We start from the raw sequence: 16,556 nt of genomic DNA, 5'->3' as shown, positions 1-16,556 counted from the left end.
GTAAAACATATTAGTTATGAAATTAGATGTTTGAAATTTAAAATGCCTGAAGAAAGAAATATTGTGTTTCATAAAGATTCTTTTGAGAACTTGTGAGGACAACTCTTCCTGTTTTAAATTTGACTAGTAATAAAGCCCATTGCATGCTTTGGTAGCTAGAGCTTTGGTAGAAGCTCATGTTGTTTGTATATGACAATGTCCTGTTGTGGGTGTGGGTGTTTGATTGTTATGATCAGAACTCAATATTGTGTTCTCTTGATTACAGCAGAGAAGTTTCTGTACTGGTAGAGCAGTGTTTCATCAGAACTATTGTGTTCCAGTAAGGATAGATTTTCATGATTTAGTTAGTTTTGAGGTTAATTGTTGATAGTTTTGTGGCAAGGGAACAGAAGTGAAGAGTAGATGTATTGAAGTTTTGCCTGTTTTCTGAGGACCCAGTGTCGTGCTGTGTGAAGTCCTACTGTTCGTTCACTCATTTTTCTTTGCTCATTACTCTCCCATGTAGACATATTTACTGAGGCCAAGATGCTTGCCAAATCACTGAAATGCAATGGGCACTAGCTAGTGGTTCAGGTTGGGTCACCAAACCCTCCATTTGGTAAGGTGGATGGGTGGAACGCCTGGGCTGGCAAGTAGTATATCAAAATCAAGCAAGTCATAGGACTTGTGTGTTCTTGTGTATAATTGTGCCATACAATAAATTAAGAAAATAATACTCCCAAATTATCTTCACAACATCCCTGCAAGGCAGGTTAGGCTGAGCAGTTGACTGACCTAAGGTAAAAGTCCAGGAGATCTCCAAGCTCCATCTAGAGGTTTAAAAAGTTAATTAAAAATATTATCTCCTTTATTCAAAAACTTTTGCCAAAACACAGACTGGTTATTAAGTGTTTTCAATGAAGTTTTCCTCAGTGGCACAACTATGGATAAAGCATTACATTTATACATTTTAAATAAAGATAAATTACAAAAAGCATTAGTGGTCATTATTATGAGTTACTTACTCAAATCAATACTCTACAAAATTATTTGTATAGCTGAGTATCTTTCTGGATAAATGTTTGAAACAATCTATAATAAAGATAACTGATTACAAGAAATCAGTTCATATACATTATAAGCAAAACTAGTGTGTGTACGGAAGCAAAAGCATTGTGTTGTTAGAACATACCTTATCACACTTATCTGGATTTCAGTAAAGCCATGAGACCACGTTCTTCCTCTAAGCCCTTACCACAGATATTAAGTAGAATGGATCCAATATGATTTGCATTCCATCTAGCCAAAAATGGCAGTTGGATGCTAATATAACAGTGAAATAATAATAATAGTTTAAATATTTTGGTAAACATTTTATATGCTTTAAAAAAACATTTTCTAAAAAAATTGCAACAGCATCTAAAGGTGCCAAATCCTTTGGAAACAACATTGTTTCTCAAAATCAACATTTGTTCTTTATTTAGTGTAAACAGTAATGCATTCCTCGTGGATTATTTGCAGGTGGCCATTCAAGAATGGATACACGCATGACTTCCCTGATGCCAGCTCAAGTCACCAGGGTTGCAGCTATCTCTTCACCATCTGTGACGTTCATGGCAACCAATTTGGTGGATCAGACATTAACAGGTATGTTTACGTTTCACTTTCCTAATGATATTGCTCAACATATGCTGCATACTCACATGTTTGAAAACAAATAGCTTCTCACGTGGCACAGTAATGGAAGATTCTTTTAATAGAAAAGTTTTGAAACTACACGTTCATTATTGTTCAAAGTGCACAAAATGTATTGTCATTACATAGCAGCTGACAAGGAATATATACAAATTAGATAGCAGTAAATTGTTCTGTTCCAGAGTTCATTCTTTCCCTCACCTCACCTCAAATAACCCCGTCGAACGGCTTCCTGTATCTTCCAGCACTGAATGTATAGGCCTGGCATGGAGTGCCAAAAAGAGGGTGGAAGTCTTGCCGGTTCACCATCCATCTAATTTACCAGCAGACTACCTGCTGAGGTGGGGTGAGTTGGTGTTCGAGTGGGCCTTGTGTTTTCCCCAAACTGATAGTTTGGGGGGACTTCATTGTCCATGCTGATACTGTTTTGTCTGGTTCCTCCTTAGAATTTATGACTGCCATGGCAGTCTCAGGTTCTGTTGGCCCCCATGCACCAAGCAGGCCACACACTGATCATTTGTACAGTAATTTATCTGGATCCAACAGTTCTTTGTGAAATGGTGCCATGGACCTTGTGAAGGTTGGTTTGATATCTGCCTACAGGGGTGGTAAGGTTATTTATGTTCATCCATGAAGATTCCTGGATCCAACTGGATGCCAGAAAGTTCTGTAGTATTTGTTTAGCTATGCCAGCAGATCTCATGATGAACTCCCTGATGCCTGAGCATTCAGGAGGCCATTGCCCCCTAGTGCTCTCTTCATCCCCTGATATATTGAAGAACTAAAAGGGGGCTGAGATGGCTTAGAACAGTGCTGGTGAAAAACTTGTGACAAAATTATGAGAACATTTATAGAGACCACTCAAAAGCTTATGAAGTGGCATTGAAGTCAGCACAGTTTTCTTGCTTTTCCTCTTCCATTGCATTGGTCATGTCACATCCAGCTCAATTGTTTAGAGTGATTATGTAACTGACTACCCTTTTGGTGGCTCCAAAAATAGATGAAAATGCTATTAGCTTTGACACATTTGTGACAATGTTCTTTTCAGATGAAGTCTCATTCCTTTGCTAAGACTTGGAATGCCAGATTTGGAGTCAGCAGGAATGTCAGGGCCCTGTGTACACAACTGCATCTATTTTTGGATTTCTTCATCCCACTGTTCCAAGCAGATGTAGATAGGGTCCTGTTAGCTGTGCATCCTATAATGTGTTCCTTGAATCCTGCCCTACATGGTTAGTCCAGGAAAGTGGTAGGAGGAGCCTTGTGAGACATTATAAATTTCTCCCTCTCCCAGGTCTCTTTTCCTAGTTCCCTCAATGAGGCCGTGGTGATATCTCTCTTGAAAAGGTCATTGTTAGATGCGAGAAACCTAGCCAATTATTGCCCAGTATCTAATCTTCGATTTCTGGGGAAAGGTAATGAAGTAAGCAGTGGCTGAATAGTTCCTGGAATTCATGGATGAGATATCTACCCTACATCCTTTCCAATCCAACTTCCAGTCAGGGTTCAAGTCTTGGACAGCTCTAGTTGCTTTGGTTGATGATGTCCAGTTACATCTTAATGAGGCAGGATGGACCCTATTGGAACTGTCTGCTTCCTTTGGCAAAGTAAACTATTTGGTCCTGGTCAGCTGGCTAAAATTCCTATGCGTGAAGAGAACAACCTTGAGTTGGTTCTCCTCATAACCTCCAGGGTCAGTCCCAGAGAGTAATCATGGGGGGGGGGGAGAGAAGTTGTCACTATAGACCCTAGCTTGTGGAATTCCAGAGGATTTGGTTCTCTCCCCAATGTTATTTAATATCTGTATGCACCCTCTGCCAGAGGTTGTAAGGAGGTTTGGAGTGGGTATCATCAATATGCAGATGATACCCAGCTCTGCCTCTTATTTCAGGAGTGACCAGTAGTCAGAATTCCAATCTTGGCCTCTGCCTAGACGAAGTTGTGTAATGTCTTCGTAAGAGTTGGTGAAGCTAAATCCATTGAAGACAGAAATTATGTGACTGGAGAAGCCTGGACTTACTCATTTGGTCATCTCGATTGACTCTTGAGAGGGTTCATCTTGCAGCAGTCAACTTGGTCAAGAATTTGGGACTATGGCTCAGTTCTTTGCTCTCTGTGGACAAATGCATGTCCTTGGTGGCAATGATTGTGCTGTGCTGAGCCTGCCAGCTGGCGCTCTAGCTGTCTTGGGAGAATTTTTATTTATTTATTGGTTTTAATAGTCATAGAATCATAGAGTTGGAAGGGGCCATACAGGCCATCTAGTCCAACCCCCTGCTCAATGCAGGATCAGCCCAAAGCATCCTAAAGCATCCAAGAAAAGTGTGTATCCAACCTTTGCTTGAAGACTGCCAGTGAGGGGGAGCTCACCACCTCCTTAGGCAGCCTATTCCACTGCTGAACTACTCTGACTGTGAAAAAATTTTTTCCTGATATCTAGCCTATATCATTGTACTTGTAGTTTAAACCCATTACTGTGTGTCCTCTCTTCTAGCAACCTTCCTCTCACGTAGATTCAGGACAATTTACAACATGCGTCACACATACATCATCTAAAAATCACAGTTAAAAACATTAAAAACTTGCAATGGCAATTGGTTCAACAGACTCCTTGAGATTAGATTAGTGTAATGTGCTCTATGCAGGATTACCTTTGAAGATGCTTTCGAAGCTACAAGGGGTCCAGAACATAGCTGCCAGATTGCTGATGGGAGTATACCGAGCTGTATGGGAGGGTAGTATATAAATTAAATAAATAAGAGTAAATAACATAACCCCTGCATCAGCTGCATTGGCTCCCAATGTTTCTGGTGCCAATTCAAAGTGTTTGTACTTACCTTTTAAAGCCCTAAATGGCCTGGAACCCTCATACCTTTGGGACTACCTCTCACAGCATAATCCTCCCCATTTTCTCAGATCTTCATCTCAGAATTCATTGAAGGTCCCTCATCCACATGCTGACTGCCTTGGGTCAATGCTCAATTGTGGCTGCCATCCTGTGGAACCAGCTGCCTGAAGTAGCATGTGCCTTCTGGGACCAACCTGGATTCTGCAGGACAATACAAGACTACTCTTTTTGGGGCAGCCTTCAGGTCATTGTGATCCACCAGGCAGCTGTGTCTTTGCCATTCACACATTCTACCCTGCATGACAGTGGATAAGTTTTAATGGGGAATTTTTTAAAACCATTTTACATTTTAAAGATTATTTATCGTACCATATTGTTCTTATTTATATATTTTTTAAATCTGTTAGCCACCCTAAGTCCTGTTACGGTAGAAGGAGTGGAATATACATTTGTTTAGATAGGCAGACAGATAGGTCGGCAGATAGATAGGATTTGATGACTACTCTGTTCTTTTCCTTAAGACACTAAGTACAACAGATGATCTTAGTTCTTCATAACTGTCTATCACATTTTGTATCCTGGGTTCTTCCATTTTATCCTTACAATAACTCTGTTAGACAAGTTAGGCTAGAGACAGGGTGACTGCCCAAATGAGCTGCATGACAGCATGGAGGTTTAAACCCAGGTCTCCCAGGGTCTTGTGTAATACTTAACTGCTACACCACACTGGCTCCCAACCGTGAGTGTCAAATTAGAGAAGCCTCTGGAAGATCAATAATTGGATATCCTGTCAATTGTTATTGCTAAATAGTAACGACAGAGGTGCTACTTCTGAAGATAGTGTAATCTCTTTTCCCCACACTATTTATGCTGATCTCAAATGATGCCTGGAACTGCCATTTGCCATACTTTGGGAAATATATATATACATACCAATCTGGTGTTTTACTACAATGCAGCAAAGAGGAGGAAGGGGAGGAGCAAGAGGAAGAGGAAGAATTCTTATATGCTGCTTTTCTCTACCAGTCGCCTTCCCTTTCCTCTCCCCACAACAAACACCCTTTGGGGTAGGTGAGGCTGAGAGAGCCTCACCTACCCCACAGGGGAAACCTGGCTTCAAATCCCAGCACTGTCATGAAGTTCATTGGGTGATCCTGGGCCAGTCACATAGTCTCAACCCAGCCTATTTCACAGCATTACCATGAGAAGGAAATGCCATTTAGTAATTTTAAAAAAATGTCCTGGTGATCCTAGAAAGCATTTTTGGACAATGAGGGCTTGTCTGTAGATGTAATCTGGCCCTTGGAGAGTGGTGCTCCTTTGCTGAAAGTGTTTAGGAGCAGATTTGATGAGTATCTTTCAGGAATGTGTGTGTTTTTAAGTGCCCAAGAATGTTGGGCAGGGGGGGGAGGCTGGATGGAGTGACCCTTTGTGGTCTCTTCCAATTCTATGTGATTCTAATTCTATCAGAGATCAGCATCTTATTTAGCTGACTCTTAGAGAAGAAGGCCAGTTGTTTCACCACCACCATAATATTTTTTAAAAATATTATGGTTAAAGGAGATTGTTGTTGTTATTTCTGTTCTGTGTTTTGCTAAACTTAGATTATTCCTAAGTAGTTTTTTTAAAAATTAGTCTTGTTCTCATAGCTATAACAGAAATCAAAGGCCGAATTCATTGGAACAGTGGAAGAGTCATCATGTGTCATGAACGTTACCACTTAAATGGAATTGAGTAGGTCTGTAAGGTGAGACATGGATGTCCAGGAGAGGGATGTTGAATCCTTGCTTTAATTTCCCCCTCAAATCACCTTTTTCTTTTAAAGTGTTTTCCTCCCACTTTAAATCTTTCTGTCACCCTGCATTAGGGGGATTTGACTTGAGCAGTTTGGAGTCATGTGTCATATATTGTACTCTGACGCAGCAAGGTGTTAGTAATGCTAAATAAGTACTGTTGCCACATGATTTATAGAAAGCCCAGAGAAATAGGAAGTAACACTATCTTCTGAAATAGCACAATGTAAAAAAACAATGTAAAAAAAATGACAAAGAGTGGTCTGCAACTCACCGCAGCCACCACTGAAAAAGCGGCAGGATGTGACGCTCTAATCAGGAGTGCTGGGAGCCGGGCTGGGCATGTGTGGCACAGACTTGCCACATCAGAGGAGGGAGGGGGAGGAGCAAGCATGTGGCACTATATAAGGCACTACATGCTCGCGGGCAGCCTCTTCTCCTCAGCCAGCTAAGCAATCAGCTCCCACCCTCCCACCCTTTGGGGAAGTGGGTTCACATTTGTTGTTCAGTGTACACAACAGTGTACAGTTGCTGGTGATTTAGGTGGTGTTGAGGTTTTATATTACATACCTATTTTATTGTCACAGCTGGCAGAGGACAATGAGAAGGAGCCTATATAAGGAAGAGGAGAACAAAAGGGAGTGATTGGACTCCCCTGATTGTGGGGCCTCAGAAAGAGACAACAACTTAAATGGGGCTGACCTGGATGGGTATTCCCAATAATTCCCAAATAATTAGGGGCAGGTAGACTTGAATGGGCTGAGGGAGGTCTACGCCTCCTGAAGCATTCCAAGCTCACCTTTGATGGCATACTCAGTGACAAGGGATCCTGTGGCCTGGCAGGGGACCAGGACAGGATACCCAGAGCACTGTTGGAGTCAGTTATGGGTCCCTCTATTTCTAGAGATGTCCCTCTATTTCAACTGGTTTTCAGTTGACAGATAATAGTTCTCGTGAAGAAAATGGCTGCTTTGGAAGGCAGACTCTATGGCATTATACGCTGATGAGTACTTCCCCTCCCCAAAACTCACTCTCTGCAAGCTCTGCTCACCCCCCTCCCAAAAAATATCCAGGTATTTCCCAGTCTAAAGGTGGCAATTCTAACCCCAACCCATAATTTTGCTCATGTTTGGGGATTAAATCTTATTTCTGCAGAGCACCTTTAATACAGTGATTAATCTGTCCCCATAGTCTTCTATTTATAATATTATTTACTTGTAACTAAATTCCATGAAGATTAATATAAACCACCAAGTAAATAGATATTAGTGTTATACTGCTAAAAAGATCTAGGATATTGAAATAATGGGCTCCATGGGACTTCAGTTAAGAACATACACAAGCTTTGTTCCCCTGGCCACATTGAGGAAAAGTTGCAATGTGTTGTAAAAACTGACAGCAACGTCTATCCATCTTCAAGTGTCTGGTCTTTTATCCAATGGTATTATCTCCTTGCCTGAAATGCTGGACAAGAAAATGGAGCAGCATGAAGAAGCACAGGTGAAATTCAGACTCACAGAATTCAGTGCCTAAATTCCAGCAGGAGTATGGAGATGAACATTCACAGCATAACTAGCCTCATAATATTTACTTGCTATCTAATTTTGATAAGTTCTGGATATATTTGGGACTAGGAAATACTAGCAATTTTACATTTGGGGTGCCAGAAGTAAATGACTAGAATGAATCAGTTCTTTTAATTTGTTGTATTTCCTTATGCTTGTTGTATGTATCAATGCTACAGGCATTGCTGCAGTTCTTACTGTAAGTGTTGGTTGAATCAGAAATAAGTCTCAGGAGAGAGACACACATAGAGAAGGAAATAAATAGAGGCCTATTCTGCACATGATTGATGCCTATCTCCTTTTCTAAAGATCTGCTGCTTTATCAGGTAAATGTATTGGGATTTCTGGGCAAAGGGTGTTGGATCAGTGGCATTTCCACACCATGGGAAAATGTCATGCTTTTGTTTTAACACACAGTTTAGCTCTCATTTTTTAACCTACTCACTTTCCACCTGCAACTATTTAGTATTAAGTGGTGCCTGCTGGAGCCTTGGTTGTGTACAGGTTGTGATGTGCATTTAATTTGTGCCTGTTGACAGTGATTATTACTTGTCAGATGCACCAACATGCTGCTGACACGGCAGTGTCTGTTTCATTTGAGACGCTGACATTTTAACACAATTGTGTATCCTGAACACTGAAGTGCCAAAAAAAACCCCACCAAAAATGTTTTAGTAGTTATGTTATTTGTGCCAATAAAAGCATAGGCATTTCTGGCACTTAAATCTGAAATTGTGTTTCGGGGACTGTGGGAAAGATAATGTGTATTTTGAAGACTTTGCTACTAGTGTTCATCTTATTTGGCTTCTCTTTCTCAATGAGATCTAAAAACTATTTGCGCAGTACCTAAATGAAGATTAGATTCAACAGTGTAGGTTTAACTTAGTTTATTTAAATTTATTCAATACCCCTGATCTGTATAATCCAGATCCATCAGTTCTGGATCTCTTCCAGTCTGGATTCCAACCTGGACACAAGGTGGAGACAGCACTCGTCACCCTAGCAGATGACCTCTGGAGATTGTGGGACTGAGGTGGGCTGCTGGTATTGTTAGACCCCCCAAAGCAGCCTTTGATAGAGTCAATCACAAACTTCTAGCTTGCTACCTTGTTGATATGGGGACATGGGGGTCAGCTTTACAATGGCTGGACTCTTTTCTTCAATGTCTAGGACAGGGGGTAGCTGTTGGGGAGGAACAATAATCCCTTCATGGACTTCAATGTGGGGTACCTCAAGGCATGGTTCTCTCCCTCATGTTATTTAACATTTTCATGCACTCTCTAGTGTAGTTGATTTGGGGGTATAGGCTGGGTTCTCACCAGTATACTGATGACACCCAGTTCAAATTACATATATAATCAATGACTTATAAGTTTGTGATTCCCATCTCCATCTCATTTTATATCCTTGTACTTTGTTTTGTTTCCTTCTGACTCATAATTCTTCACAATTCAAGATATTTATATTGAAGAAAGAAGGATGACAGTGACTTGAAGCATTGACTCCCAGCACTGACACAGTGTGGCATAGGGTACAAAGACCTGGGAGACACAGGTTTGAATCCCTACTCTGGGCTAGTCACAGGGGAAAATGAGCAAGCTGCATTTGGTCATCACTGGTAAGAAATGGGTATAAATGCAGTAGAAAAATTAAAAATAGATCTGTGCCATATTGACTGTACAATCCTAAATAGACTTACTGCTGTTTAAGCCCACTGAAGTCAATACTCCTAGAAAGATATAACTCTACTTAGAATTGCACTGAGAGAGTCTTTGACACAAGAATAGAGACTTCATGACTTGTTAAACTGCATGCAAAGTACTATAGCTTGCCGTACTGGTGAAAAGCTTTCTGTTTCCACAGTTTGCCTGGTATTCCAGAAGCAAAATTGCACCGAGATAAAGATAATCACTGCATTTTTTACAAAGGAGAAATGAGTTTTTAAAATGTGAATTGAAATTGAACTTGCAACCTTATTACATTTGGTCTCATCCCAGCCTACCACTCTTAGCTAGAAGAGACTTCTGATATATTGATGATGGGTTCCTTTTGTCAGAAGTGCAAAGGAAGTAGGGCTGAAAACCTCTAGCAGGAATCCTAGGATCACACAGATGACTGAGATAAGTTCCCATAATTCCTTATCTTATATGACTGAGATAAGTTCCCATAGAGAAAATGGCTGCTTTGGAGGGTGGACTTCATAACTCCACTGAGTTCTCTCCTCTCCCACCCTTCTTAGGCTCCACCCCTAAAAGCTCCAGCTGGGAGGTGACAATCCTAGGAGGAACAGAAGTAGTATCCATTGCTTCTCAGTACCCCATTGACTTGCAGGCATGGCGTTTGGCAAAGGATGATGCTTACTCCAAAATTTTCATTGGCAAACAGGCCTCAGCTTTAACGTTTTAACATGACATGAGTGTTGGCCAACAAGGGGAGCAGGAGCCTAATTCCTTTCTTACAGGTCATCGGACCCTTAATCCCCAAACAGTGCCCTTGGCATCTCATCCTGGTCCCCTTCTAGGCCACGTGATCCCTTGCTGTGGCGTATGCCATCCTAGCTGAGGCTGGAATGCTTTGGGAGGCATAGACCCTCCCCCCTCAGCCCACTCCAGTCTACCTGCCTCTAATTATCTGGGAATACCCAGCCAGGTCAGCCCCATTTTAATAGCTGCCACCATCTGAGGCCTCCTACTCAGGGAAGTCCGATCATTCCCTTTGTTCTCCCCTTCCTTCTTTAGGCTCCATCCCCTCGTCCTCCACAAGCTGTGACAATAATGAACAGGTATCCCTTAAGACCTTAGCTCCATAGAGCACACTGTCCCCGTAACTAAGCAAAACATAAATCCTCTTCCCCAGGGTGGGAGTTGTTTGCTCCGCTGGCCAGGGAGAAGAGGCAGAGAACAAGCACGTGGCACCTTATATAGCGCCATGCACTTGCTCCCTCCCCCTCCCTTCTCTGATGCGGCACAACTGTACAGTGCATGCCCCAGCCAGCGTGCATGCTCTAATTAGAGTGCCATCCTCCTCTACCCTCCCACACCACCTCTTCAATGGCAGTAGTGTTTATTCATGGGCCATTCTTTACCGTGATGTCCCTGCAAGAAGGCTGTGAGGGAGGGGCCTGAAAAGGACTCACAAAAAGCCTCTTACCTGGCTCCATACAAATTTGGAATGTTCCTTGACTTCATACATAATTATGATGATGTAGATCGTCTAGGCTAAAGAGTGTGGCAGGAAAGCAATTATGTATGTGGTCCTCCTTTGTGTTCTGAGAGTTTACAGCTGCCTGAAGAAAATTTTCTGATTTCAGTAATGAGCTGTAACACATATGGCAGCTGCCAAGTGAAGAACTCCAAAGCTGATTCTGGGTTGTGGCCATTTTGTGTGCACTATTCCAAGGGGTGTGTTGTAGTATGAAAAATTAGTATGTCAGAAACAATACCTAAACAGAGCTGGCTAAGTGAATGTCTCCCGTCTTGCCAAAATGAAGACGAACAGCTCGGTCTGAAAATGTGTAATGTAGTTTCAGTAGCATTGTGTTGTCATGCAGAAATCCATTAATGGATATATGGGCATCCCTGGATTCACTGTATGTGGCAGCTCTTCAAAAGCAGGCTCTTTTGATTTATTATTTGTAATCTGTATATCATTCTCTCTTGCACACATGATTTCACTCTGCATTCTCCCATTAATCACACTGTTTTTATCACGGGCAAGTACAGAAATGCTTGCATTGATGTGCTCCACTTTTTAAAAAAGAAGGGAGCTTTTCAATCATCGACTACTTGTTTTTCAGTAGCGCAGCCACTTCTGTCACTTGAAAAGTTATGCGTTCTGGGAGCCCTCTAATCCATGCTTATCAATCACTAAAACTGTACAAAGTTCATTTGTTTCCTTTTTGGAAGAGTTTCATTCCAATGGATTTGCAAAAGGAATACAAAATGGACATAGAAAACCTTTATGAAGCTCATTGGTATGATAAAGCCATTGAGTGGATTACTGCTTCTGTCACATCATTAATCTCCTTTCCTTTCACTATGTCATGGAGCATTTTTTGTTGTTGACCATATATCTTTTGGTGGGGATAATTTTGTTAAAATTCTGATTCTGCTATGATAACTTGGTTGGTAGAGTCCCTTACATCAAATTACGCTCATTAAAATTTGCTGTTCTAGAGTGGCCATCATAACTTAATTGAGAGATAGCCAGTATGGTGTAGTGGTTAAGAGCAACAGAATCTAATCTGGAGAACCTATGATTCCCTGCTCCTCCACATGAAGCCAGCTGGTTGACCTTGGGCTAGGCATAGCTATCTAAGAGCTGTTCTCATAGAGCTGTTATTTCAGTGCTCTCTCAGGCTCACCTACCTCACAGAGTGTCTGTTGTGGGGAAAGGAAGGGAAAGGTATTTGTAAGCCACTTTAGGACTCCTTTTGAGTAGTGAAAAGCAGAATATAAATAACCAGCTCTTCCTCCTCCTCTTCTTATTAGTCATATCAGTGAAACATATTGCAAAGATCAGGGGTGCTCTCCAATGGGTAATGCTCTCCTGTGGCCTAACCATTCTGGTGGCATCCCAGTGTCTCTAGGATTCCTGCTCCCTCTTTAGGCACGCTGCCTTCTCCCTGTCTTTGTCTTTGCTCACTCTTCTGGTGTGGTGCACTTCCCCCACTTCCCTTCAGTGTCCTTGTGCCTTTACTACCTCCTCCTGCTCTTGGTTTCTCTCTGTTTCTTCTGTTCCTCCATCTTCTTTCTGTTCTTCCATCATGCATCTTTCCTCTTGTTCTTCCGATTTTCCTCCCTTCCACCTCCATCTCTCACTTTTCTTTTCTCACCTCCTTCTCCCTGGGTCATCTGCTCACCTTTCTCCTCCTTCGCATACTAACCCTTCCCTGTTCTATGCCCCCTTCATTCATACCCAACTGTCCTGGCCTACCCCCAGGTTCCTGCCCCCAAGATCTCAAAGGTGAGTCTATGACCCCACTCAGCTGGGTATTGGATGCTGAGCCCCTGGAGCAGCCCAGTCACAAGCAGGAAACAAAGACCTGACAACCTTCTCAACAGCTGTGGGGGCAGGAGGCAACTAGTGAGGGACTATTTTGTCTATTGGGGCTGGGGGGAAGGCCATTCCACCTCAGGACCTTTGGCCGGGTGGGTTTCACTTGCCCTAGGCACTGCATCTCTCTGCCAGGGCTGAACGTACCTGCAGCTTGCTCAGCTGCCACTCCCTCAGCCCTTTCCTCCCTCCAAACTACAGGAGTACAGTTTCCACATTGAGCCTGTTGCAGTCTGGGGTTGTCCAGGCCTTGGTGCATCCCAGAGTTGTCTCAGGACTTTCTGCACCTCTTAGTGTATGTGGGTGAGTTCTGGGGGGCCTTGTCCCCACATTCTGTTGGTGTTGGGGGTTGTGGCTCCCAGTTACATATATTTGCTTGAAACTTTTTCCTTTCTGGCTGCATCCCTTAATTCCTCTTGAAGTGGATAGAGAGTGGCTGGGAACAGTAGAATGTTTGCAGTCTTGTACCTAAAGTTGCTAGCTCTGAGTGGGAAGTTTCTGGAGACTTTGGGGTTGGAGCTGGAAATGAACAGGATTTGAGGTGGGGAGGAACTTTAGTGGAATATAATGCTATGGAGTCTACTCTCCAAAGCAGCTTTTTTTCCCCTGCAAGGATTGTGTGAGCAAGAAAATGGAAGCTAAAGGAGGTATCCACCATATATGACTGGCAGATGAAAGGCTTAGATCTCGGCCAGATGGTGAAATTGACAACATACATGGAAGATAAATCAAAATTGGACATTAAGAGTCTTTGGATAGAATATATTAGCAAAAGGTACCATTGTGGAATGATGAATATTGGCTATGCATTTATAAGAGGAAAGAAGACTTGTTTGGACATTCTAAGTAGGAAATTTAATGAAATGTATTGTATACTCTTCAACAAATACAATTGGAAGTTACTAGTCATAAGCTTAATTTACTAACTTTTCCTTTTTGGAGGTTGTTATATGGAAATGGAATATAATTAAATATAATTATATAATAAATAAAGATAATAATTAAATAAAATTATATGAAATAAAAAATAAATCAGCCATTTTCTCCAGGGGATCTGATCTCTTTAGTCTGGTGATAAGCTATGATTCCAGGGGTCATGATGTCCCACCTGGAGACTGGCATCCCAAATTGTACCAACTAGGGGCAGAATGGAAATTAGTAAGGTTAAAGTTTGCCTCTGATCCAGTGATCTTGCACATTGGACAGTTTTATTTGTTACAGAGAAACCAGCATACAGCCTTAGGAAGAAGGGAATTTACCATCCAATGTTTTAGTTGTCAAATAAGAATTCCAAATGCTTTATAAATACAAAGGAGTCAAGCTGAAAGGCAAATAGATTTAAATGGGTATAAGGCCACTTTTTTTCCAGATCAGTGTATCAACAATATGAGCAGAAATCCATTTTTCATGCTCCACTAACATGTGAAAATTTGAAAACAAATATGTATTTTATCAAACTTCTTAAACTTCTTAACCACCTCTCCTTAAAAATAGATGGCATTTGCTGCTTCACTTACCCCAGTGTCAAAAATGTCATGCAGATTATCAATTTGTATTCTGTTCCAGAAAAATATTTATTTTTAGCATATATTTTCTGTTTCATAAACCAAATGACCTTGCATGAAGGACTGGGGAGATTAACACTGGCTCTGACACATCCAAGATTTGTTGTTGTAGAAATTCCACTATCCTTAAATCCTAACAAACTGCTTGGAAAGTAACCCTTCTAGTCTTCTTTCAAGAGCACACATTATTTTTTCAGACTTTGTACTCTAATATACAATGCACATATGAATATACAATGCATATAAGGGCCTATGCACATGTGAAGCTTTATGTGCAGGCATCTACATGTTCAGTTTATGTTGGTTACATATATATGATCATGATTATACTTGGTGACTCTCCATTAAAATGTATTGCACTACGCATAATGGGATATCAGCATTTTTAATTCTGTGGCTCTTCACTCTGGCCATTTCTGTATGCACAAAATGTTGTTGGACAACCTCTGAATGTTGTCGGCATATTCAGCCCCCTCCACATGACATAGCCAACATCCCAAGGCTGTCCAAAAGGTGGCTTGCAATTTCACTATTTCTAAATTGCAATGTGGTAGATCCAGGAAAGTGGATTTACCACCCTAAAATGTCCAAGCCACTAGTGAGCAACAAGTGATCAACTAGCAAAAAGACAGTATGGAGGTGAAACATGCTTTGTCCCGCCCTCACCTCTCCTCCATTTCTGCCAGCTTGCTACCAAAGTGCCTCCTTCCCTCCCTTCTCTTGTGTCACACCCCCATCCGTTCTGCTCCTCTTTCCCCCACCCCATCCCACCGGTCCGCCTGCCTGCCACTCAGAAAATGGCAGGAAAGTCTCTCTGTGAACACATGTAAGAAAATTAACTTAACAATGAGAAAGGTCCAGCCGATCCCCGCTGCACAAGTTTCCACATGCAGGGAGTTAGGTATGTCAGCATCAGTTTGGGGATTTCTTTAAATCCTTGGACTCCTGCTGGCTTTCTCCCCAAGCAATTCTGAAGTGGGGGCACTGCTGCCCAAGCCGCCACCACTGCCTACGCACGCACGCACGCACGCATACACACACACACACACACACCTGCTCACGAGCAGAAGATGCTTCCCTGGGAGGTGGTGGCTTGGTTGGTGAGGCTTCACAGGGAAGTGTCTTCTGCTGGTTTGTGTGTGCCTGTGTGTGTCTTCTGGAAACAATCTTCTGGAACAGTGACTGAATTTAGTGATATGTAAATAGGTTAGTAGTAGATCAACTATCTCACAACTGAATTCCTTAATAACTCTCAAGTGTATGCCATCAAAACCTGACTTATCAATTTTAATTAACCCAGTTGGTTTAAAACTTAATCTCTTGTCTTCTCAATTTGGCTTAGTTCTGCTGTTTTCCTTCCTGAGAATAGGGGGCTGTGGCATGGGTATGTGCCCAACAGAACTCAGAAGCAGAAAAGGCATTGAGCTTCTCTGCCATCTCCATATTCCTTTAGCAATCCCTTTACTCCTTTGTCATCCAAAGGCCCCACTGCTTCTCTGGCTGGTGGTCCTGCTTTGGCTATATTTTAAAAAAATGTTTATTGTTTGTCTTGATGATTTTAACAACCTGTTCCTCAAAACCTCTTTTTGCATGCTTCATTAATGACATTTTTGCCAGAAGCTTTGTTTCTTTCTGTTCAATTCAATGAAGCAGACATTGCACTTTAACAAAAGAAGTCTCTATTTTTTATAGCATCCTTGACTTGCATTGTTAACTTCTTTTAGACTTAACAGGGCCTTTCCTATCCTGTGGAGTGCATTCTATTTGGGCTTCAATTAGTGTGATTTTAAGTAGCTTCAAACAGAGGCTGGATAGCCATCTCAGAGAGAGACTGACTCTGTCAAGGTTCAAGGAGGTGTGGCAGGTTACAGTGGATCAGTGATAGGGTTGTGAATGTCCTGGATAGTGCAAGGGGCTGGAAATCCTTTCCAACTCTATTATTCTATGACATGTTTACTTAGTTAATGTGAGGGTAGTTGAAGTCTTCCAGTTATAATAACACATGTTTTAGTCACCACCCTTATTTTTTGTTTATTTAATTTATATTTATATACTG

At 41.7% G+C, this 16,556-nt stretch overlaps 1 protein-coding gene across 1 annotated transcript in view; it reads left to right on the top strand.

Moving 5' to 3' along the window:
- TCERG1L (transcription elongation regulator 1 like) overlaps positions 1-16,556 on the top strand; it is a 210,928-nt gene that overhangs the window by 130,162 nt on the left and 64,210 nt on the right. The window contains exon 5 of the mRNA XM_077350138.1: positions 1,501-1,626. Coding sequence (XP_077206253.1) covers positions 1,501-1,626 — 126 coding nt within the window. The remainder of the gene's footprint in view (positions 1-1,500; positions 1,627-16,556) is intronic.

The sequence above is a fragment of the Paroedura picta genome, chromosome 8 (assembly GCF_049243985.1).
Source record: "Paroedura picta isolate Pp20150507F chromosome 8, Ppicta_v3.0, whole genome shotgun sequence".
NCBI classification, from domain to species: domain Eukaryota; kingdom Metazoa; phylum Chordata; class Lepidosauria; order Squamata; family Gekkonidae; genus Paroedura; species Paroedura picta.
This window is presented reverse-complemented; position numbering and strand designations above follow the sequence as displayed.